Source organism: Lynx rufus, unplaced genomic scaffold (genome assembly GCF_022079265.1).
Source record: "Lynx rufus isolate CCGP_SWC_20201006 ecotype Redwood Valley unplaced genomic scaffold, mLynRuf1.p SCAF_13, whole genome shotgun sequence".
Taxonomy (NCBI): Eukaryota; Metazoa; Chordata; class Mammalia; order Carnivora; family Felidae; genus Lynx; species Lynx rufus.
Window position 1 is genome coordinate 11,663,335 of NW_025814827.1, and position 24,823 is coordinate 11,688,157.

Sequence of the window (24,823 nt, forward strand, 5' to 3'; positions counted from 1 at the left end):
TTCCATAAAAAGGGATTTATTGCCAAACTTCAAGAAAGGCGCTTCATAAACAGAAGACATGGAATGCTATCCTCCTCAAGGAGGCAGGCCAGGCAGACCCTGCATATTCCCAATTCTTCTACCCCTCCCCTTGGGGCCCAGGTCACCAAGGCACAGGAATCCCATAAGAACCCCCATAATGGCATTAGGTCACTGAGATGGCCCCAGAGCTACTTGCTCAATCTGGTCATTTATCCGAGGAGGAAACTGAGGCTCTAGTCCCTGGAAACAGGTGACTTGGCTAAAGCCCCAGCTGGTCCAGGCTGCTGGTGGGGGAAAGCTGTTCCCCAAAAGAAGAGTGCAGGGGGCCATGTGACTAGGCACCTGATGCCATTCTTGCTTTCATACTGAAGGCAGATGGAGGGACAGGCAGACCGTGGCATGGGAGCCTCGTTTGTCCAAAGAGTGTAGTTTGAGAAGGCCCGTGGGGGCTCATGGGTCAGGACATTGCTGTTCACCTCCACCTCTGCCCAGTATAGGCTGCAGAGTGGATATCTGCCCCTCTTGATCCCTGGCCACTACCCTCAAGAACAAAGTAGAAGTACAGTAAAGAAGGCATTGACCTGTACTGGCAGGTCTCAGTGGGCACGACTGGTGGTGGAGCAGTGGGCAGAAAGGCCAGGACATGCAGCTGTGACCCTCCCTGTCCTCTTCCAGTAAATAAAAGTGCACATGCTAAAAACCCCCTGAGCAGGCCTTTCAGAAGCTGCTCCTACTCCTATAGGTCCCAGGGAGAGTGGCTGTGCCTTCAGGGCCTCTGCACCTAGATGGAGATTGGGTGTGTTCCCAGAGTCAGGGACAAGTGCAGGGAGAATTGGGGTGGAGGGGAGGCGACAGATAGGGAGAGGCCCAGGCTGTGGGCTTGGACCAGGAAAGGGACAAAAGGAAATGCCCCTTCCACTAGGAAGTTCAGGAAGAGCAGTCCATCTACGGCCTGAGCCAGAGGGGAAGAGGGGAAAGGGAAGTGATTTCAGGCCCCAACATACCCCCATCAGCATCCAAAGAAATGATTGGGATGTTGGGCCTGTTTGGGTTCAGGAGGAAGCATAGAGAGCCAGATATAAATCCCATCTGGGGAGGCACAGAAGTTGAGGTGGCTTCTCCTCTGAAGGTTCATTTATAATGAAGTAGGTACAGGATTTTCTGATGTTGACCTCAGAGCCATTCTCGGGTTCACCTCTACAGGAAATGTGCAGGGCTGGACACAAGCTGGTCCAGGGGGAGAGACTAGACTAGGAGACCCTTCAAGTTCTTCCTCTACCCTGGAGTCCTCCAATCACAGTTCACCAAAGAGGAAGGCCTGCAGAATAGGAATCCCACACAGATGCCTTCCACCTGCCTTCACAGGCCCTGGCTGGATTCCAGGTCTCAGCTGACAGAAAAACCTATAACTTGGACCCAAGGCCTTGGCAGCTATTGCGAGTAGGTGGGTAGGGAGGGCTAGTTACAGCTCAAAGCTGCCTCTGCCATGACGCTCTCTGCCCGGGAACATCTGGATGTGGGAGCTGTGGCGGGGTGGGGAGGAGGGGGGGCTCAGCTGTGCTCTATTCAGAAGTCAGGAATGTAAACTACTGGGGGTGGGAAGCAGAGATGATGCCACCCCCAGAAACCCCAAGTGCCATGCTAAAGCCCTGGGGCAGTTCAGAACAACCATGCAAGCAACCAAGTGTGTGCTCCCTGCCCAAGCCCAGAAACTGGGCCAGATAGTCAGATAGTGGTCCTGGGTGGCTCCTGGCACCATTGGCCAGGGCAGGGCAGGAAGGATACCAGGAATCTCCATAGTTCCTGGCCATACCCCCAACATGCCTGATGGCCTTTCTACGGCCTGAGCAGAAGCATGTTTTTTGGCAGGGCTGGGCTTTGATGGACTGGGTTGGCTAGGAGGGACCACGCCCTGGCCTGGCAGGCCCTAGGGTGCACTTCTCCGGTAGAGGGTCACCAGCTCTTTCCGCTTTTCCTGTAGCCCAGGTGCTTCCTGGCTCATCTCTCCCAGATCTCTGATTTCCTGCAGGGCTTGGGTGGCCTGCCTCAGCTGCTCCACAGCCTGGCTGAGCAATGTCTCAGCGCTCACAGGGGCCGGCTCACTGCCCAGCACCTGGTTCAACAGTTTCTCCGTCTGTTCTGAGGCCACCTTCACCTCCAGCTGGGCCCGATACAGCCGTTCTCCAGGCTGCCGTGGACGCCGGGGGCCTTCCCCAAGCAGGTTCCCCAGGGAGGAACAGCGGGGATGGAAATGAGATGGCAGGTCCCAGCAGGGCAGTGCTGTGGACGTCGTTGCATCCTTTGGGGTTGTTTCTGGGATGCCCGAGGCCTGGGGTGGATTGACGGGCTCCAGACTGTCATCCACGCCATTCACTGACATCTGTGCTGGATCTGGGGCCGAGGTTTCAGAGGCCTCAGGACTCTGGGCTGGCCCAGAAGCCGCCATCCCACTCATGGAAGCTCTCAGTTTCTCTGATAAGATCTTGGGTGGGGGTGTAGGAGGCTTCCCACCCTCCTTGGGCACAGCCTCAGAAGCCTCAGAGCAGGGCACCTGGAGTTCTGTACTCTCAAAGTCAGGGGCGTCCTCGGGGCTGGGGTTCTCCCAGCTCACCTTCAGTTTGTCAGGCAGGACCATGCTGGGGGTCTGCTCAGGGCCACTGTCCTCCTGTACTGGAGTCTCTGAGTTTGCTTGGTGGGACTCAGAGCTTGCTGAGACAGGGGATGGGGCTCTCTCCCCGGCAGGAGTCTCCACTCTGTCACTGAGGCTGGTGGTCTCCGGCAGTGGGGAAGGCTTGGTAGGAGGCATAGGGGGCCTGAGTGTCTCTTGGGGCTGGGCTGCACTGACATCATTGCTGGGGCCAAACACTGGCGGCCCACTATCTGGCACGTCGAGGTCCAGGCGCGAAAGCCCATCAGAAGCTGCATTGGCTACCTGGTAAGGGACAGTATACAGGTGTCATCATGGATGACTGGCATTTGGATCTGTGCCCACCCATAAGGTACTCAAGTCCTCCCATCCAGGCTGCCCAGGCCCCCAGCCTCCCACTCTCCACATCCTCTGCCCTGGCTTCCAAGGTCACATGATTAGATGCTGAAGTGATTCTCTGATGAATCCTCTCCTCTCCCTCACTCCCACAGAACTCCCTGTTTTGGAATCACAAGCCAGGTCAGAGATAGGGTGTCGTCTTGGTGCCCCAGCCTGTGAAAAAGACTGCTTTTTAGTGGCAACTGTACTGGTCTGGGCAGCAAGAGACATGGCTCCAGCCCTGTTTTTGACCCCTTTCTGGCTCTATGGCCTTGAGAGAACTCCATCTGTGCAAGCACCCATCCAGGGGGGCAATGGGACCAGGACTCAAACACGGCCTCCCAAGTTGTCTCGAGCCCACTTACTTCTGCTTCCCCTCTCTGGAGACCGCTGTATGATCTGCCAGCCTCACGCCCAGCCCTCCAGCCCACATCTCTGCAGCCTTTGCCTGCCCAGCTGCTCAGCAGCCAGTGCCTACTCTCCTCATGCCGTCAGATGTGACCCCAGACACAGGCAGCCCCATACCGCAGCTGATCGCCAGAGAAGAACAGCTGCACTGAGTTGGCAGCTGCCCCGCACCTGGCCCGAGGGACCTACAGAGACACCCAGCAGCCCCACGGTCATGGAGATCCTCCCAAGGAGCCTCAGAGGCCCTGGAGCAGGGCTGGGCAGGAGGCCTCTCTCAAGGTCCCTTACAGTGGGGGTCTTGGCTGAGAACCCCACTCCCATTTACCACAGGGGATCTGGCCAATACATATACTTGCTCAGTCACTGGGACAGGAGTGCCTCTCTGAATTCTTCTCAGGGGGTCCTTCTTCCCAAGACTGGCCCTTCCCCAACACGTAGCCCTCCCCCTCGGGCATTCCCTTTCTCTCTGGCTACTTCAGGCATTCCCTCTGTGGGCTTTATTCCCTCAGCTGACAGACGTGTCATTTCAAAAACAACCAAAAACATTTCAAAAACAATCTCCCCAGTGACCTCGGCCCCTTCCCTTCTCCCTCTTCCCTACCATGGTCCCCTTCCCTCTGGCACCCCCAGCTCTGCACCCCTTGGGAAACCTAAGCTGAGCCCTTCTCTGATGGGGTCACCACCTGCCGCTTTCCCTAGACCTGCCCCTGTGACTTGTGGATGCCAACCTGGCTGATAACACATCCTGTGCCCTTCTCTTTCTGGAGGTGCCATTCACCTCTCTGGCTTTCTCTTCCTTGGCTGTCTACTGCCTGCCCCACCCCCCCACCACCAAATGTAGCATTTGCCGAGGTTCTTTCCTGGCCTCCAAAATCTTTCCCCTCACCATCCACCCGCCATCAGCAACATTGGTCAAAAAAGGGCTCTTCCCTTACCCTCACTGTGCCCATAACTTCTCCCAATTCCTGGTCCAGGGCCTCCATTCGCCCAGTCAGGCTTGGGGCACCTCTGACAACCCTCCCCTTCTGTCTGGCCCACCTCCCCTAGCCCTGTATTCAGTGGCAAGCCCAGATGTCTCTTGCTTCCCAGGGTCTCTCCCATTGGCCCCTCCTGAGCCCTGGAGGGCCCACTTCCTCCCTCTTCTTCCTGGCCCCCTGCCTCTCTCTCCCTTAATCCAACCCATGCTACCCTGGGCATCAAACTGACCTCTGGAATGTACCCTCCTATTCATCCCATCCCTAGCTCCTGCACACCCCAAAGGGATGTGTAGTCAAAGGGACTCAGCACGCCCTAAACCCTCCTGCCTCAGCTCAAGTCATTCCTGTGGCCAGAGAGCTCCCTCACATCAAGTCTGACAACTGAAGCCCTTCTTGTCCTTCATGGGTCAGCTCAAGTGCCAATGGGCCCTCTGTGGTCTCTCTTGCCTGGCTTCTGAGAGCCCTCCTCTGTATAGAAGTTAGTCATAACTCTGCTTGAAGCAGTCTGTGGACAGGTCTTTTCTCCATCTGGAAGCTGAGCTCTGAGAAGCAGGGACCAGCCTCAGGGTCTTAGTGTCCCTTAGGGACCAACTCTGAGTACGGGCAATGTGCAGACTCAATAAGCAAAGCAGGTACATGTACACCCCAAGCACATATAACACATGAGCCTCCACACACAGACACCCCATATACCACTCAGAAAGTCCCAGCTCCAAAAGTCTCCAGGAAAAAGGTGGCCCCAAGCTTGGCTACCACCCTAAGGAGCTGTGGTCCCAGGCTCACCTGACCTCCTACCTGTCTAAGCTGGGACAAAGTCTTACCTCCTTCAGGTGGACTCTTGTAGGTGGCCGGCGCCGCTGGCCCCCACGCACCCGGTCCCGTGTCACATGCTCCAGTGCACAGCTCTTGTCCACTTTTACCTGGGAAGAGGGAACAAGGTTAGTGCCCAGCAGGCCTTGGGGAGAGGAAGAAATGCCCAGACATTAACCTGACTCAGAGGCACGGTCTACACCCACATCTTCCCTTTATAGGGTCAGGGCCCTACCTCTGGCCCTCTCTTTAAGGCACCTCCCTGTGTCTGGACCTCTGCTTTGCTTCCTGTCCCTATATTGTCTTTGTCATCTCTCTGCCATCTGAGGCTCTCCCTTTCTCTGCAGCCACGCTCTCTGCCTCAGTCTTTCTGCCTGGATATGGGCTACCAGCCCTTGCCCTTCAGTATACTTGCGTATATATACAAACAGCCCTGAGGCTGTTTTTATGCTTAGCTGTGGGAGCAGAGAGAAGGCAGCCCATGATCCCCTGGTGCCTGCCTTCCAGAAAATGGACCCAGTCCTTCTCCCAGGTCCCTTGGGGATAGCCCAGGAGAGAGCAAGCCCTCTGCCCCTTTTGGGCCAGGGTGTCTAGAAGACAGAAAATCCTCTCTGATGGTAAGGAAAGACAGTCAGGAGTAGTTGGGAAGAGTAAATAAGATTTGCATGGGAAATCCAGACTCTGAACCTCAAAGTAGCTTGTCCTTGATGGGGAGTATGGCTAAGACTCTTCAGCCCTTAGGTCAGATTCAGAGTCAGGCCCACCTTGGGTGGGGATGAGGGTGAGGTTCAACTGTCTCTGTTCCTGACTGTTCCACCAAAACTGGGCTGACATCCAGCCCATGTTTCTGGGGCCTCCAATACCTACAATATGCTCTATCACCCCTCACCCATGAAACGGGGACAGTTTCTCTAGCTAGTGAAGGGCTGAGCAAGATACAGTCTCATAAAACATGACATAGAAACCACGGCTGTGAGTCAGGAGACCTGGGTGTTAAAAGGGACTTGCTTGGGAAGATTCCTCCCCCCAGGTCTTAGGCTTCTGCAATCCAAGGGGTCAGTTTAGGTGGACCCCAGGTCAATTTTAGCTCAAAGAGCTACAGATCCATGATGTCAGAGACAATCCACCCTAGGAGATCTGGCCCCATGGGATACCCTGCCTACCTCAAACCTAATCACAGCCACTGGTGCTAGAGTCACACTACAGTAACAGGGGGCTAGGTAGTCATTGCAGACAGATGGGGAGGCCCAGGGCCAAAGCCAGCCCAGCCTGGACTTTACAGCCAAACTGAAAAGAGAGCTTTCAAGCTCTCAGACATCCCCCACCCAGACCCCTCTGGCCTGGGCCCACCTGCTGTTTTCAGCTGAGGCTGCGTTGGAAAGGATGCATGGCTGCCACCAGTTAAATTCTACTCTCCACCTATTCACTTTTTACTTTAAAACAAATTAATTTCCTGACATCTCAGTTTCTTCATCCTTAAAATGAGAACACTTTGAGGGGTGTTGTGATTAAATGAGGTAACAACAGTAGATATCCCAGTGTCTGTAGCATAATCTCAGGGTTGTCTGAAGTGGGGGGGGGTGCGGGGCAGGATCCTCTCTGAGATCACACATGGTGGGAAAGGAGACACAGAGCCATCCATAGGACTGCATCGCACCTCATCAAAAGCCTTGTTCTTGCCTCGGTTGATCCCTTCATTGAGGGCTTTGATCCAGGATTCCTTCTCCTCCCCACTGGTTGCTTGAAACTTGATGTCGCTGACCTGCAGGGGACATGGATGGGGTGGATGGCAGATGTTTGACAGAGTTCACATTTGGGGTCTTAAGGAAGTTTTCCCATCCCAGATCCCAAAGTCTGTGATGGCACAGCTGGTCAGGAGCAAACTGAAATGACCCCCCACAACAGGTCTGACAAGGGGCTTTGGGGGAGGGGAGGAGATAGATCAAGCAGAGAAGGGGCTGGCTCTCAGCATGATGCTGCCAGAGATTTGGATTCAAATCAGCCTTGCCCTGTGGAAAGAGCCAAGATCTGGTCTTATTCCATGTGACTTCCCCAGACCAGCTGCCTGTTTTTTCCATAAAGTAGGAGCTGTCCCAGTCTACATCCACACCAGGCTGAGTACAGTGACAGAGGTGACAGGTGTGAAGGGTGTCCATTGGTGAAGGCCCACTCGAACCAGGGCCACATGCAGCTCTCCAGAAGGCCCCACACTCAGCCCTGGCCAAGTGAAAAAGTCCCAGGGTATCCTTTCTGCCCTTGAATTATAGGTTGTATGAGAGAAAGGGCACTGAGGGTCAATTTCAACCCCCTCATCTTACAGATGAGGAAAACAGAGACTCACAGATGGGATGAGACTTGCACAAGGTGACATAAAGTAATCCCATGACTCAGGACTCTACACCCCATCCCACCCCAGGCATCCCTTCTCATCTCATGCAGGAGCTCCCAGTTCTTACATTAGAATCAGAGAGGGGTACCTGGCCAGCTCAGTCGGTAGAGCATGTGACTCTTGATCTTGGGGTTGTGAATTCAAGCTCTATGCTGGGTGTAGAGATTACTCAAAAATAAAAAAAAGGGGCACCTGGGTGGCTCAGTCATTTAAGCATCCGACTTCGGCTCAGGTCATGATCTAGCAGTTTGTGAGTTCGAGCCCCACATTGGCCTCTGCTGACAGCTCAGAGCCTGGAGCCTGCTTTGGATTCTGTGTTTCCCTCTCTCTCTGTCCCTCCCCTGCTCACACTCTGTCTCTATCAATAATAAATAAATGTTAAAAAAAGAAACTGCTTAAAAAATAAAAAAAATTGGGGGGCACATGGGTGGTGCAGTCGGTCAAGCGTCCTACTCTTGATTTGAGCTCATCATGATCTCACCATTCGTGGGTTTGAGCCCTACATCGGGCTCTGTGCTGGTGGTGTGGAGCCTGCTTGGGACTCTGTCTCTCTCCCTCTCTTTCTACCCTTACCCTCCTTGTGCGCGCGCTCTCTCTCTCTCTCTCTCTCTCTCTCAAAATAAATAAATAAACTTTAAAATAAAATAAGGAACACCTGGGTGGCTCAGTTGGTTAAGCATATTACTTTGGCTCAAGTCATGATTTCACAGTTCGTGAGTTGGAGCCCACGTTGGGCTCTGTGCTGGCAGCTCAGAGCCTGAAGCTTGTTTCAGATTCTGTGTCTCCCTGTCTCTCTGCCCCTCCCCTGCTTGCGCTCTCTCTGTCTCTCAAAATTAAACATTAAAAAAAATGTTTTTAATAAAATAAAATAAAGTAAAATTAAATTAAATTTTAATTTTAAAGTGTTTTTGGGGTGCCTAGGTGTCTCAGTCAGTTAAGCATCCGACTTTAGCTCAGGTCATGATCTTACAGTCTGTGAGTTTGAGCCCCATGTTAGGCTCTGTGCTGACGGCTCAGAGCCTGGAGCCTGCTTTGGATTCTGTGTCTCCTTCTCTCTCTGCCCCTCCCCTGCTCATGCTCTGTCTCTCAAAAATGAATAAATGTTTAAAAAATTTAGGGGCGCCTGGGTGGCTCAGTCAGTTAAGCGGCCGGCTTCGGCTCAGGTCATGATCTCATGGTCCATGAGTTCGAGCCCCACGTTGGGCTCTGTGCTGATAGCTCAGAGCCTGGAGCCTGTTTCAGATTCTGTGTCTCCCTCTCTCTGACCCTCCCCCGTTCACGCTCTGTCTCTCTCTGTCCCAAAAATAAATAAACGTTAAAAAAAAATTTTTTTTTTAATTAAAAAAAAATAAATGTTTTTAATCCTAAAAAAAAAAAAAAAAGAAGAAGAAACAGAGAGCAGCTCAGAGAACCCCCTCCCTGCCAGGATCCAAGATCAGACAAGAAATGGTAGAAGGAGCAAGACCACACAAACAGAGGGACCACTTTGCATGGCAGACACAATAGCAGTAGGGTCTCTGAGTCGGACAGAACACTGCTTACAGCTGGCTGACCTTGAGCCTTAGTTTCCTCATCTGTAAGGAACCTGTGAGGCACCACAACCTGCCTCATGGAGCTGTGAAGACCAAATATTTATCTGAAGTGTTGACTGTGGAGCTGGGCATAGAGTGAGTGCTCAGCAATAGGCATTATCACTGTTGGGGGCTCAGGTGGTTAAGTGTCCGACTCCTGATTTCAGCTCAGGTCATGATCTCACAGTCCCTGAATTCGAGCTCCGTGTCAGGCTCTGTGCTGAGAGTGCAGAGTCTGCTTGGGATTCTCTCTCTCTCCCTCTCTCTGTCTCTCTCCCGTTTGTGCACGCACTTGCTTTCTCTCTCTCAAAAAGAATAAAGAAAAAAAAAAGGAATTATCACTATTGCCTTCCTTCTGACAAAAGAGTCCCAGTTTCCTCATCTGGATAAAGGCATAATGCCTAACCCAAACAATGCTGAGGGAATTAAACAGGACTGATGCCAGGGTCCCCGCACACAGTAGGTATTCAGTAAATAGTTACTGAATGAACGAGCCAGTAAATGAATGAACTGGCCCAAAGTTCCTTCCCTTGCCCCGTTTTTGGGTCACTGCCCACTCTGACCTCAAGATGCCCTAGTTCTTTGTCGGGCGGGTCGCCAGCATGCCCATCCCCCACCCTGGTGTTAGATAGCGCCTTCCCTCCGGACACCTTCTGTGTTATGTAACACCACAGTCTGCCTGGCCCCCGCAGCATCCTCGTTATATAACTTCTTCCTGGCTGCTGCCGCCTCCTCCTCATACAGGGCCCTGGGTCCCACCCACCTCCCCATGCCAGGCACAGCCAAATGCTCATTTGCATGACCAGGGTAAATTCGATCCTGGCAGCAGATCTGCAGTTAAGTCAGAAACCCCAGGGCACCTTGGCAACTGCCTCTTAGCCCAGCCATCAGGGCTTCAGGGGGCTCAGGGAGGGACGGTGGCAACATCCAGGCTCTGCAAGGGCCTACCCAGCCCTGTGATGGGGACTGCCAGAAAGGCAGCCCAGGGCCAACCCCTTGGAGCCTAGCTGCTGCTCCTTCTTGCAGGCTCCGAGATGGTGGGGCCCCTGCTTAGTGGAGGATTCAGCATGCCGGAGAGCTGCAGAGGCATACCCTTGAAATCAGCCACAGATGGAGCAAGAGTAGGGCAGAGAAAGAGCACTGGCCTGGGAGTCAAGCTAAGAGTTCTAGTCCCACAAACCCACATTGCACAGGCTTATGCACTACTTGGGGCCTCAGTGGGACAAGATCAGAGGCCCAACCCAACCTGCAATCCTTCCCCAATGACCAGCCCACCTGAGGCAGGCCTGGGCATGGAAAAGGGGTCAGCCTGTGTTCTCTTATTTATTTATTCATTTATTTATTTATTTATTTATTTATTTATTTATTTATTGAGACGAGTGGGGGAGGGGCAGAGAGAGAGAAGGAGATACAGAATCCGAAGCAGGCTCCAGGTTCCTGAAGCAGGCTCCAGGTTCTGTCAGCACAGAGCCTGACGTGGGCTCAAACTCACAAACTGTGAGATCATGACCTGAGCCAAAGTTGGACGCTTAGCCGACTGAGCCACCCAGGCGCCCCAGCCTGTGTTCTCTTCTGCTCCCTGTGAAGGAGGTGGCTTCAGGAAGACCTATTGTACTGGCCAAAGGAACCCCCTAGGAGAGGGAATGCAAGGTTAAATGGGACCCAGTCCCACTCTAAGGAACCTTGTTATCCTGGCTGAATGAGCCAGGCATCCCACAAGGGGGACCAGAATGGGGACAAGTGGAATACCAAGAAGTTGTTCCTCTGGCCCCGCCCCTGGCCCTATGTCCTAAAGAGCCACAGGCTACACAGGTCCCTCTCAAGCCCTTCCAAGAAGCCCTGGGGCACAGGCCCTGCTTGGAGTTTCAGAACCAACAGGACTGGCCACAGAATAGGCCCACATGGCCTGGGAAAGAGGGGAGGACAAAATGGCAGACAGGAAAAAAGTGGGAGGGGGAGAGAGGCAGCAGGAAAGAGGAACGGGCCAAGCTGGCCGAGACCAGCAGGGCAGCAAGGCCCAGCTAGGCCACCCTGCTTCCTGGCAGCGTCCGCCTGTGACCTCATGGCAGGGGTGTGGGGATGGGAGGCAGGGGGAGAGGGGCATGCAAGACACTGGCGTCTTTGTTTATTTGATTAGAGGGGGGGAAAAGGCAGTCTCAGGACCAGACAGCCAGGGTCATGTGACCTCCTGGCCAGCGTGTGGCCTCACTGAGGATGGGGAACACCCAGGGCGATAGGAAAGGAGGGTGAGAAGACATGGGAGACCTGGTGCTCCGGGCAGTCCACCATCTGACCTCTGGGGAACCCTGCTGTCTGTATGAGTTCCTCGGGTGCCAAGAGTCAGGGAGAGCTGGAACTGGATGTGCTGTCCTCCCACCGCCCTGCAGCCCCACAACTTGCTCCACAGACTCATCTCCCTGATCTATCATCCTGTTCCCAGAGTCACCCAGAGCCAATCTGAACTCTTGGCAGGATTGGGGGGTGGAAGGCAGGGTGTTGGTCAAAGCAGCTAAGAATGCAGCTGCACAAATAGGCCTCTCTGAAGGTAAGTCCCACACTGAGCTAGGCCCCACCCACCTAAGCCCACCATCAGCTGATTGTCAGAGCTGGGGAGAGAAGAACAGCACTGGGAGAGGACAGAGAAGCATGAACCCATCTGCCTCACATCCATATAAGCTCACTCAGAGAGACACACGAAGACCCAGGCAGACCCATGGTCAGGTGAACACTCACCTCTACATACTGTACTCTGCATGTCACTCACACACATACACAACTACAGTGCCTGCTCAGAGAGGAACAGGCAGGGGCTAACTGGCCTGAAAGACCAAAATATGGCTCTCCTCTTCTTAAGAGCCCTAAGCAGCAGATGTCAAGTGAAACCTGGGCTCAACCCCCAATTCCCAGAGCTCCACAGTTGTTTCTGTGCTCCACCCACTGCAGAGTAGGACAAAGGGTTAGTAAATAACGCACCACAGCCTCCTCCAGGGCCCCAAGCCCCGAGCCCCAGCACTCAGAGGACTTAGGCTCCTGGGCCTTAAAGCTGGGGGAGAACAGAGTAGCCTCCAGCAGGCGCAGACCAGATGCTCCCCAACCCCCAGCCTCTGTGACTCAGCCTGACTCTGTGAGGCTCCACATGATGTGCAGGGGTTGGGACGAGGCGTGGCCCAGCTGCAGATGGGCGCGAGCTGGAAAGAGGTGCTGTACATGCCTGCCTCAAATCTAAACTCTCTCCTGACATCTGTGAAACTATACCATGCATCAACACCCACCCAGACTCCCTGCCAGAGAAATGTGCAAGCAGCAAACATCATCTGCATACACAGCATGTCCCAGGGGGAGAACCTCCCAGGCAAGAGACTTTCTCCGGCTTCAGCCAAAAAAGGAAAGTGCAAAGGGAAGAAAGCTGGGGGGCCGCAGGTCTCTGAGCACTGAGTCCAGGACAGAGGCAGAATGGGTGGCCCACCCAAGAAGGCCTGAGATGAAGTGGAGGCCATAGCCTCCCCTCTGCCCCAGACTGTATCAGTGCTGCAGGCCTGGTGGGCTGAAGGCCTCAGTCCCCAGCTTTCTTGTCTCAGCCCCTGTGCCTCATGTGTCCAGGATGTGGGGAAAGGCCAAGGACCCCACCTCCAACTATAGCCTGGGAAGGAGGCCTCAGTGCCTGGAAGGGGAGAGGGGACCAGACCTCAAAGCAGTGCCCCGAATGCATCTCCTATCAACCAGACAGTGGGGAGACTCCAGGCCAAAATGAGCAAAAGGTCTAATCTGTGGCAGCCTCTGGGTTTGAGCCTCAGCCACACTCCAGAGACCCTCCAGGGGCTACATCCAGGGGCCTGGCCTGCATTAGAAAGCCTTCCAGGGGTGATCTTCCCAAACCAACCCAGGTGGACCTGGAGGAAGGTCAGACAGCAGTGGGCATAGCCCTACCTTGTTCCCCGGGGATCGCTGCAGGATAAAGCGGTGTTTACGCTTGAGGAGGGCACGAAGGTCCTGGCACTTCTCATAGCTTCCCAGCTCCACTGTCTCCACACACTTCTGCTCGTCCTGGGGAGGGAGACAGAGGGGCCATGAACTAGTGAGAGCTAGATGCACCCAGACCCTCCAACACCCAGGCCCCACTGCAGACCCTGATCTCAGTCAGTGAGGGTATCAATCCATCAGAAGGCAACCTTGAGCTGCCAATTAACCACAAGATGTGGTATTCAAACCCCGGCAAGTAGACAGTGTTCAGTCCATGCTGGCTGGAGGGAGGCTCAAGGCTCAGCATCCACATGAGAAATGGGGCAGCCAGCCTGGAGGTGGGTAGCGGGGCCGACTCAAATGTGCCTAAGGCCAAAGGAAGAAACAGGGGAAGCTAGAGAAGCCTGCCTGGCGGTCCATGTAGGCCCCGAGGCCAGGCAGAGATTTGTGGAAGAGGCAGCCTGGAAGAGGGAGTAAGATACCACAAAATGAGAGAAAAAAAAAAAGAAAAGGCTTTCCAGGCAGAGCCACAGAGGGAAGTTTGGGGCTGCATGCCTTCCTTTATCACAATGATCCTGAAGTGACTTCCCCACTTGGCATCTTCCTCTGCTGACCCCTGGCTAGGTGAAGAGGCCACTCTCTGTGGCCTACACAATGAAGATGGCAAGGGTTCCTTCAAAAGCAATCCCCCCACTAGCCTGCCACTCTGAGGCCTCATCACTAAGAAGACCAGTGGCCAGGACAGTGGGCCAGCCTCTTCTAGGCCACCAAGGACACTGGCAGGGCTGCCTTCCTGCCCAACAGCCCTGGCACTTGAGTATTTTCTCCATTTGGGCTCCACCTACCAGGTGCCTCTCCAGCAAGCTGCCTGGGACAAGCTCCCCAATGTTGGTCAGTTGCTTCCTCTTCCAGGGGAGACCCAGATGGAACAACTTCTCATTGTGCTGCATTCTCACCCTTGAGCATCCAGGGAAGAAGAAGCCAGCCCTGGGGGTGGGAGTTAGAGGGGAGAGCTGCCCTAGATGCTGGCCAACAAGTTAAGGACATGCTTGCTACTGGACATCACTCAGAGAGCCAGCAAAAGCATCCCCAGGGACTGCGTTGGTGCTCTGCCATTTTGGGTGGAATATCTGGGAGGCAGTGACTCAACTGTTTGCAGAGGAAATGCCCTGATTTCCCTCCATGATCCTGATTTCCCTCCATGATAATCTGCATATTTTAAGAAACCTTGACACTTAGCAAGCACTTTTGCATCTCTGATTCTCCTGAACCTCTCAATCACCTGAAAGCCCAGAGCCCCAGAATTGACCTCACTGTATACAGAAAGAGAATGAGGCCTGGGGGCGAACTGATTTGCCCACGAAGCATGGACACAAATGCAAGGGGCAGAGCCAAACTCAGACCTATATCCTGATGCCCAGGCCGGAGCTCTTTCAAGCACACCACACTCCTCCCAGCCAGTCAGAGGCTTGGTGATCAATGCCTTAGCAACAGGTTGCTCTATAGTAGTGATTCTCTACATGTAGTACCTGGGCCAGCGCAGTAGCACCACCTGAGAACTTGTTAGAAATGCCAATTCTCAGGCCCCATCCCACTAAATCATAACCATAGGAGAATGGACCTAACAATCTGACTTTTAGCAAACACCTCAGGTGATTCTGATGTATACAAAAGTTTGAGAACCTCTGCTTTACACCGTAGAATCTCAACCTTGTTAGCACCTGGGAGCTTTAAAAACCCCAATGCCCAGGCAACATCCCAGACCAATTTCATCAGGACCTAGGCATGTGGAACCCAGGCATCAGTATTTTTCAAAGGAAAGCTAAGGGTGATAACCACTGACCTGCTCTCTGTTTGGCCCCTCAAGGGAAGGAGAACAGACAGATGGTCAGGGTGGCCTGATCTTTCCCATCCAGGTTCAGTTAAGTGTCTTTTCCCGTATTTGCCTCCAAGCATCTCTTTGCAGTCCCTAGTCTCCAATCCTTTTCAAGTTCCTCCACTCAACATGAAGACTAGTAAGATCCAGGAAACTCTCCCGCCATACCCACAAGCCTGAGCCCTGATGCTTTCTCTCCTCTGAGGTCCCCCATCCACAAAGCACCTGCCAGGAGCAGGCACCATACTAGGTTCTAGGGACACCGTGCCATGGGGAAGAACAGTCCTCTAACTCCCTGCTGGGCATCTCTCTCTACCCTGTGCTACATGTGTCTGCTCTCTTTTCTGCCCTACAAAGGGCAGCCCTCAACAGGGGCACACATAGGACCGGTTTGCTGGACTGAATACCTGACTCAGAGTAAGACCCCAGGAAGTCCCCTCCCACCTGCATCCAGAGAAAGGAAGCTGCCTGGGGAAGGATGCCCAGTCCCAGAGAGAGTAGCTCCCCATGTGCAGAGGCCTCCCTCAACTGGACAACTAGTAGCCCAAATATATCCTCCTCTCTCTGAGAACAAAAAGTCAGTCCATCCCCACCACCCGGCTCCCCAGGGTTGCCTGACCTGGGTCTCCTCTCCACCCGAAACGCTGAATCATCTGGCCCTTCTGCAGCTCAGAAAAACGGATAAACCAGCAGGCACTGGGCGGGGGCAGCATTTTTGGAATGTCAGCCTCACTGACAGCAAAGAAACAGCCAAGAGTCATTTGCACTCGCCTAGTTCCTTACATCAGAAAGAGGAATTGAACTAATAAGCATTTCTCAATTCCTACTCCTGGGCCAACCTCCCCCACCCCTGAGTGCAAAGTTCTTGAAACTGCACTGAGGTTTTTAATAGTGATTTTTTTTTAAGCCTGATTTAGATGTTTCGTGTTTACGGGATGTAAAATCCTTCCTGCTTCCCAGCTGTGGCCAGGTGCAGAGACACAGCCCAGGACAAGTCTAGCAGCGCCTGACAGGCTGACAGCTTGGGGGCTTGTCACTCAACTATTACGGCAGCTGGGACTGGAGGAAGGTGTGACAACTGCCTTTATTTATAAAAATATCCCCCTGCTGCCGCCACAGCACATCCTAATTTGGTGACGGCAGCGGTTGAGAACATCTGGGGGGCTCCCTGCATAATTCATTCCCTTGCCCTCCTCCAGCTGCTTCTCTGACACCCCAACTCCATGAGCCTGGGGACTCAGGCAGGAAAGGCAAGGTGCTTCTCAAAGGCAGTTCCTCTAAACAGTAGATCTGGTTGCCCAACCTTTCTTGGCCTGGGTCAGTTATGAATTTGCCAAGATAACCTGAGGGATGCTCAGAAAGGATGAGAGGACAGGCAGAATCCCTCTTCTGCCCCCAGACCAGTTCTTCCCCATGTATTCCATCTGTCAGAGGCACACAGTGATAGCCCACTTTCAGTGGATGGGCCTTCTAACAGCCTCAGTCCCAGAACACAAACAGCATCCACAAGCAAAATTCATCTTTCCTCCTCAGATCTCACCCAGAGCTTCATCGACTCTTACTTAACACACAATTTTAACATCCTTGGTTGTCCAAGTTTCAAGCCTACTGAAATGAGTAGGGGCACAAGCCTGAGGGGGGAGCTGAGGTCTCTGAGAAGCACAAGGACAGCAGAAGTGGCGACTGGCACTTGATGTTAAAGGAAAGAGAAAAGCTGAGAAGTACAGTCAGGCAGTATAGGATAATCTGATGATAGGGGACTCTGAGCCACGAAGGAAAGACTCACTTTAGTCCAACACCTTCTGTTGAATAAGGCAGAGGATATTCAACATATTTTAGAGGATTTCCACCAAAAATAAGTTTCAGAGTTTACTCGCCAGAATCTATGGGTAGAAAGAGCACTGGATTTGGTTTGGGTCCCAACTCCTTCATTCACAGAGATGCTGAACAATCATTTGGCCACCTTGGGCTTCAATATCTCCCTCTATAGAATGTGATGTGATGACACCCTCACGGGACTACTATGAGCCTCATATGAGAGGTATGCAAGAACTCCAAACAAGCAAAGTTTTGGTTGAATGGAAGAAGCTCTAGTTTTCTGGAACACTCACTCATGTTGAACCTAGCCCAATGACAAGGAGTTACAGTATAGAAGTACACTGAGGAGACACACACATTTCTATGTACATACACTTCAAAGGGCCCCTCATGCACGAGCCCGAGACTTGCACCTGGAGGTATCGTCCCCATACCATAGAGACCCAGAGAAGATCAGGCACTTGCCCAAGGACTCAGGTCTCAAACCAAATCCAGTTGCACAGCATGTCAAAAGTGGAGCAGGTGTTCCAGTCCCAGTTCTGGGATCCTTCTGCTGGCCTGGGCTGCCATCATCCCTTTGCCTCCTGCCCCAGTTATCCCAACCTCAGGGCCAGGTGAGTCCTTACCTCATTCTCGTAGACCAGCAGCTGGGCCTGGCAGAGGAGCAGATATCGGTCTTTCCAAAGCCCCAGGAGGCCTCCACTGCTCTTCTTGATCCAGCCAGCCTTGTCGGCCATCCTCGCTCCCCGAGGCTTCTCGCCCCCTTCCTTCACACCCTGTAAGATAGCAACAGGACATGCCGTGAAAGCTGCTGACATGGGGTCACACAGTCCGATGGCCACACAAGGGATATGTCCCTCTGCTGGGTACCTACTCATATCATCCCACATGAGCTTCCCCACAACTCCCAAGGCAGGTATCCTTCCTTAATCAAGTATCAGAAATAACAGCAATAGAGGTGCCTGGGTGGCTCGGTTGGTTAAGTGTCCAATTCAGCTCAGGTCACAATCTCACAATTCATGGGTCCGAGCCCCACATCGGACTTTGTGCTGACAGCACAGAGCCTGCTTCAGATTCTGTTTCCCTCTCTTTCTCCCCCTCCCCCGCTCACATGCACTTTCTCTCTCAAAAATAAATAAACGTTAAAAACAGTTATTAAAAAAAGAATTAACAGCAATGACAACAGCAACAACAATAATAATAGCAATAGCCACCTCAATACTGAGCCACACATCATCCCATTTAAATGATATAACTACTCTGAGGTGGAAGCATCATTATTCACATGGTACAGCAAACTGAAGCTCAGAGAGGTACAGCAAACTGTGTGACTTCCCAAAGTCACACAGTGGGACAAACAAACCCAGAAGTCAAACCGGGTCTCTGACCCCAGGTTCTTCCAGCTCCACCATTCTGCCTCATGGATTCATTCAACCAGTTCACAAACGCTATACTGAGCACTGACAACGTCACTGGTGCTGGAGTAAGCAGGAAACAATAAAAATTATGCATCTCTGTCCTCATAGAGCTGGCGATGCAGGGAAGGAGAAGCTGAACAAACACCAGACATAAATACATTAAGGAGCATGAAACGCTATGAAGGGAACAGTGAAAGGGGCATGAAGAAGGGAGTGAGAGTGGACAGTGGGGGACCTGGCTCAGGTCTGGGTGGCCCAGGAAGGCGTCCCAGAGAAGGACCATTCAAGCAGGAGAAGAAGGATGGAAGGAAGCAGGCAGGCAGTGGTAATCTGCCTCTCCATCCCTGCCCTTCAAGAGAATCCATTCTACGGCTTCCTGCCCCAAAGCAGGGGGTCCTCTGCTCTTAGTCCCACCACAGGCCAGGACTTGTGGGCGGCCATCCATCTGGTAAGGGCTCCAAGGACTCTGCCTTCGACCACAGGCTGGTACAGGAGGTAAACTCGAGTCCTCTTCTCAGACATGGGCAGCCACCCCGGAGCCTCCAGGCCAGCCCTCAATTATCTACTTAGGTGGCTGGGTGTCAGGTACATGCCTTTCAGATGGGCTCATTTCACCTCTGGTCCCCAGCACCTAGCACTGTTCCTTTACACATAATGGGTGCTTGAGAAATATCTGTGAAATGAAAATAAAAATACACCGATTTGCTAACCACTTTGCTTCAGTGACTGGTGCCCACAGCAGTGAGTGTGAAGGAGAGGGTAAAAGAGAGGAGGTCAAGAGCGTGTCGAATCTAGAGGATGCTAGAAGGAAATTAGCACTGACTAATTTTGAGTACTTTATAATTTACATAAAGTTCAAAAAAGGGGCCCCAGTTAAAAGGAGCATGCCTCTCCCCAGGGATACCCTGTGGCCACAGCTGGCTTTGGAAAGACAAGCCTAGGCAGAAGCCTGTTGAGCTGTCAGGGGCTGGGCAAGGGGCTGGACACCTCCCTGCTCAATATCATGGCAAGGGAGCCCCAGTTTGGCTCTCACTGTGGCCCCACCCCTCTGAACTGCACACTCCAGTGGTTGAGAGTCTGAGCTTTTGACACCCAAGTCACACAGACCATAGGCAAGTCACTTAACCTCTCTAAGCCTTAGTTTCTTCATCTGTGAAATGATGATAATAACAGAAGTTGCAAGGATTTTAACTCCACGAGGGCAAAGATTTTTGCTTTGTTTCATGCAATATCCCCAGTGCCTAGATAGCATCTGGCATACAGTAGGTACTCAATAAATGTTTGTTAAATAAAGACATGGCATATAAAGAGGTGCCTAGAATACCCTAAACTTGGGAAATGGTATCTGTCATTGTCACTGTTGTTGTCACTGGCATCCCTTCCGGCTCTCAGGGATGTTTTCCCTGGGCCTGGTTCAGAATTCGGGAGAAGGCCTTTATGGGCTTAGCTGCTGGGTCTCAGTACCCTAGGAGCTTTAGGAATGTGGTGTGCCCCTCAGCATCTCTCCCTAACTTGTAGATGACTAGAGAAGTGGGGAAGTCAGATGGTCCCAAAGTATCTTCCCAGATGGGAGGAGTGTGGAAGTGGGAGGGTTGCCTATAGGCCAGTTCTGAGCCACCCTGACCACGGAGAGAGGAGACTTCAGGGACCTTTGACAAGAAGGGGGAGGCTCTCACATCCTATCGTGCACCACTCCCAACACCAGAGACCCTGTATTCAGCCCCCATTAGCTACACGACCATGACTGGCAGGGGCCTCATCTCCTCAGTGAGCCCTACAGGCTGGCCCAGGCCCAGGGCTAGAAGGGAAGAATGGGAAACCCCACCCCACATTTCACACATCACACCCCTCCATCAGCAACTACAGTGGCGCTGTTGGCCACCTCCTCGGCCTGCAGACTCTCAGTGTCTCTTGCACAGAGCAGTAGGCACTGGTCTCCCACTGCTGAGCTCCAAGCTTGCCTCCTGCTTTTCAGGGGCCCACCCACCACCCCATGGGATCTCACACCCCTTTGTAAACTCCTTCCCCTTGTGACCTCCTAGGCCTGCCTCACCCACTGTCTGACACGTGAAAACTTCCTGTCAGCTGGAAGCTCCCAGGGGGCAAGGCTGGAAGCTTGTGCCTTAACCACTGTCCTCTCAGGGTGTAGCAGAGCAGTGCCCAGTGAATACTGGGACTGAGTTAGTAAAGAAGCCTTTAGGGCTGGGTGGGAACAGGGTGGGACTGAGGGGAGAAGGCACTTTGGGGACATGGGGGGAAGTGACAAGGGACTGGAGATGGCATGAACCAAAGCCCAGGAAGGGTCTCCTTGTCAGGAATTAGCCACAGCAACAGCCACCAAAGGGAGGCCTGGCTAGAGGCCAGAGTCCTGCTTGCCTGCTACCCTCCACCCTGCCCCTCTCCCTGCCCCTCAGACACTTCCACCAGGGGGCCTGGCTATGCCCCAGTAAGTTTTAATAAGTGGCCCCTCCTCCTGGCAGGGCTCACAGGGGAGGTTTTGTCTTGCTCAGCCCAGTTTCACGGCCTTCTCTCCTCTCATTGACCAGCTGACCACTGTTCTTCCTGTTTCACCCTCTCTCTTCCCACCCATCCTCACTCAGACCCTCCCTTGCCCACTGTGAGCAGCTCCTGAGGCACCCCTGAGCACCAGACTGGCTCCCCTTTGCTTGAGGTGGGAGGATCTCTGTGTCATTCCTTTAGGACAAGAAAGAAAAGAAAAAAAGAAAAAGATGTCAGGTCACCCTAACACTATGCACAGAAGGGAAGGGAACAGGTGGAAAGCCACAACACAGGCCATGGTGGAAAGACAGAGACAAGCAGAAGAAACCTTGTTGGCACCTCACACCACAGGGAGCTTATGACAACCTTTGCCCTTTAAGTCCAATGATGTGCTGACCAAACTCTGCTAAGATCCCACCATGTCAGAGCCCTGGGATGGGGTTATCAGAGAGGAAGCATAGACTCTGCCCTGAGGGAACTTGCAGTCTGATGGGGGCAACAGAGACCCTACAAGGTAAGTCTTCAGTCTGAGGGTGGGGAGGGCATCCCCTGCTCTTGAGGGCCCCAGCCTTTTGGGAGAACATAGGACCTACCCGGAAGGAAACATGAGTCCCAGCTCTCTGGTGCAGTAGGGGTTTGGGGTTAGTTTAGGAAGTCCTTGCAGAAACTAAGGTTTTAGTAGGAGTGTGAGGCAGGCAAGAGACACACACCTTGGCCCAGAGGAGAAAGGAGGACACAAAGGGTATCAAGAGACCCTTCATTCAACCCCTTCATTATGGAATGAGAAAGTATAGCCAGAAAGGGCAAGAGATTAGCTCAAGGTCACAAAACCAGGGCTGGACAGGACACTGTCCTGCCTCTCTCTAGATGGACGTGGACAAATGAGTCGCCTGGAGCCACTAGAGGCCGAGGCAGGGAAAGGCATGACTGAGAGAGAGAAGGTGGGGGTGGAACCCCAGGGCAGAAACAGGAAAGAAACCCTAGGTTCTGGGTTTTCAACCTTACTCCAGTGGCTGCAACAATATCCCACATCTATATTCTCAGTTTTCAAAGCTTTTGCATGCATATCATCACATTTCTGGATTGCCCACCTCCCTCTTTTTGTGGATGGGGAAACTGAGGGCCTGAGAACTCAAATGGACAAATGCCCAGTGTCTGGACCCAAACTTCTTCACTAAGCCTCAGCCTCAGCCTGGTAGCCTCAGACTACCAAGCTATTGCACAGAGGAGGTCAGTGAAGCTGAGGGGGGTTGGCACTAGGGTAGCTGGGGCCCCCAGAGAGAAATGTAAGCTAGGGGAAGGGCTGCAAACAGCCATGTGGGAGTGAGGTGAGGCCAGCCTGAGGTCATGGGGCAGAGCAGGTGACTATGATCTAAGAGGTGTTTTAGAGAAACAAAGATGGGCAAGCACTGAGACCTAGAGAAACAAGAAGTGATTAGGAGAAGGAATGGGAGGACAAGAGTGAGGGATGCCTAAGACAAGGCAGGAGATAGGGAGCCCCTCTGTGTGGGGAGGAGGTGGGCAAGCCCTTAGATGGCTCAGGTATATGGGGAGCTCTTGGCATCTGGGAGTCAGTAAATGGCAATGTTAGAAACTCAGGACTAGAGGGAGTGCAGGGCTGGGCTGAGCTGGCCAGGAGACAAACCATTGGCCCAGGAGGCCCCAGGAGAACTTCCCTTAATTGGGGGCCAGAGCAGATCTGGAGATGGAGTAATCCTGTCCCACATCCTCTGGGAGAAGGGGAGGGGCCACAACCAGACAGTCTAACCCTCACAGCAGGGGCCTGGGGTGGGGGAGGGCAGCCCTACCCCTGTCAGAAAGAAACCACAGCAAATCATAGTGGCCTGACTTTGCCCCCTCCTTCCACCCACTCTGAGAGAAGGGGACACAATCACACAGGACCCAGGGAGGAGGCCAAGCCCTACATTTTATAGAAGAGGAAATGCAGGCTGAGAGGGGAAGTGACTTATCTACCATCCCACAGAAATGCAGGGCCTGGCCTGGAAGGAACCCTGACAGACAGTGGCCCCAGGAAATAGGGAGCTGGACACTGATGGGGACACGGGCAGCCTGATCCCCTCAGGGCTTTCCAGCTGGCCAGGGTTACCCCAAGAGTGAAGCCTTCATTTTTTCCCTCCATCTATCCAGGCAAACACATCCCCATCCCTTGGGCTGGGAGGGACAAAAGCTGAGACCCCCTCAGAGGACAAGAAGCAAAGTCCTTGAGACTCAGCAGGTCCCGGCTCCAATTTATTCATTCCACATGTATACATTAAGTGCTCACTGTATGCTTCGGTGATGGGGCTGATGGGAGAACTGAGTTTGCAATTCAAGGGCAGGGGTCACTGAGTGCCAGAGCCGACTCCAGATCAAGAGGGTCCTGAGGGGGAAGAGGGAAGCTCAAGGCTGCCCAGCTCCTCCAGGGAGTTGGCCCTCCCAAGGATGTGGGGAAGGTAGGGGCCAGGATCAGCCCCTATGTGGGCCTGATTCTGGGGCAGGGGAGAAGATAGGAGAAAGAGGATCACAGGGACTTATACAGGGGAGAAAAAGGCAACTTCTCCAATCCTCACCACTAGACACGGTCACAGACTCAAGATTCCTTGACACAGGGACTCCAGACCCCACAGACTCTCCAGGACACTCAATCTACCCCTTCAGGATCAGACCCGGCCGACACGGGGTGTCAACGGTAACCAGGTTCGAGCCCAGTTCCAGGCCACTTTCAGCAAGTTATCAACTGACCAGAGCCTCAGTCTCCCCCTCAATCCAATGCGAACTATAACAACCGCGATGCCCACAGCTGGTGTAAGAAGCCAAAGAGATAACGTAGAAGGATGTGTCTGCGAAGTGCGGGACACGGAACACTACCCCCACCCCTGCTCTATCTGCCTAGCCTCAGCCTGGAGAGATGGGGGTGGGGTAGGGGTTAGGTGTCGGAGTCCGGAGAGAGAGGGCTGATCGGAACAAGGGCCTGAGCCTGCGACCCCAACAAATGTAAGGGGCTCGAAGACCCCAGCCCAGCCCCCCCCCCCCCCCCCGTCTGGCCTGGCCCTCACCTCCTCCTCCATCGCGAGTCCGCAGAAGTCCGGCCGCTCCGCCGCTCACTCCCCGCGCCGCGCGGGCTCCGCCACCTCCATCCACACCCGGCCGGGCGGCGGCTCTCAGCGTTCTGTCCCGCGGGCCGCCCGGGGCCCAAGAAACTTCGGGGGGGCGGGGTTGGGGGCGGGGAGAGGCTTCCGGGGGCGAGGGGGCGGGGCCCAGGGAAGGGACTAGCAGAGCTGGGAGGCCCAGGGCTGGGGCGGGAAACGGGTGGGGCGGGGCCGGGGCGGAGGGGTGGAGCCTGGACGGGGCCGGGTGGGGGTTTGGGGACTGGATGGTGGAGCCAGAAGGAGGAAGCAGGAGGGGCAGGGCGGAGAGAGGTTTCCCCGACCGCGGAGGGAGAGGGACTGGAAGGGGACAGAGGGTGCGGGGACCGGGCGGAGGGAGGGGGTGGGGGCTTCCGGCTAGAGGCCGAAGAGAGGGACGCGGGCGGGGCCCAAGGGCGGGATCGGGGTGGGGCAGGACCAGCGTGCGCCCGAGGCGCTGGCTGCTTGCGCCTTTGAAGTCTCCAGGCCCCAGAGGGCTGGGGTTGCGGGACTGGGCCACGCCGCCCTGGGCGGCCCAGAGATGGGAGCATCAAGAGGCTCCTCCTCTTTCCTCCCCGACGCTGGGGCAGTGGCGACGACTTGGTCCTCTTCTCCCAGGAGCCTCCTGGCAGGGCTGGGCCTGGACCTCTAGTCAGGTCCGGAGAGTCCGGTAACGCGAAGACTTGGGGCTGGGAGGCTGGACTTCGGGGGAGGGAGTCTTCCCCTGTTTTTCAGGGATCCTCAAATGCAGTGTTCTCCTGCCTTCTTTGGACATTGCTCAGAGCTGTTCTCTCTGGTTCCTATACCTGAGGGTCACCCTCCACCCACCCCCACCCTCATCCAGCGGTGATCTTGCAACCTCGACAGACTTGCTGGGTGGGAGTGGAGTGTTAGTTATACCGCGCGCCCTCATTTTATACTTGGGA

The 24,823-nt window shown here is 53.9% G+C and overlaps 1 protein-coding gene across 2 annotated transcripts; it reads right to left on the minus strand.

The window, feature by feature from the left end:
* On the minus strand, nucleotides 1-23,949 carry PLEKHO2 (pleckstrin homology domain containing O2). Of its 2 annotated transcripts, none has more exons than XM_047074956.1 (6): nucleotides 23,829-23,949; nucleotides 17,482-17,631; nucleotides 13,129-13,245; nucleotides 6,899-7,003; nucleotides 5,253-5,351; nucleotides 1-2,953 (listed from the first exon to the last, which is right to left on the minus strand). In XM_047074956.1, the coding sequence occupies exons 1-6, from the start codon at nucleotides 23,838-23,840 to the stop codon at nucleotides 1,949-1,951; spliced, it is 1,488 nt and encodes a 495-aa protein (XP_046930912.1). In that variant the 5' UTR covers nucleotides 23,841-23,949; the 3' UTR covers nucleotides 1-1,948. The 2 variants fall into 2 exon arrangements, with proteins under 2 accessions (XP_046930912.1, XP_046930913.1); XM_047074957.1 differs by lacking the exon at nucleotides 23,829-23,949 and adding an exon at nucleotides 14,007-14,148 and having other exon boundaries at nucleotides 17,482-17,547.
* Between the last annotated feature and the right edge of the window lie 874 nt (nucleotides 23,950-24,823).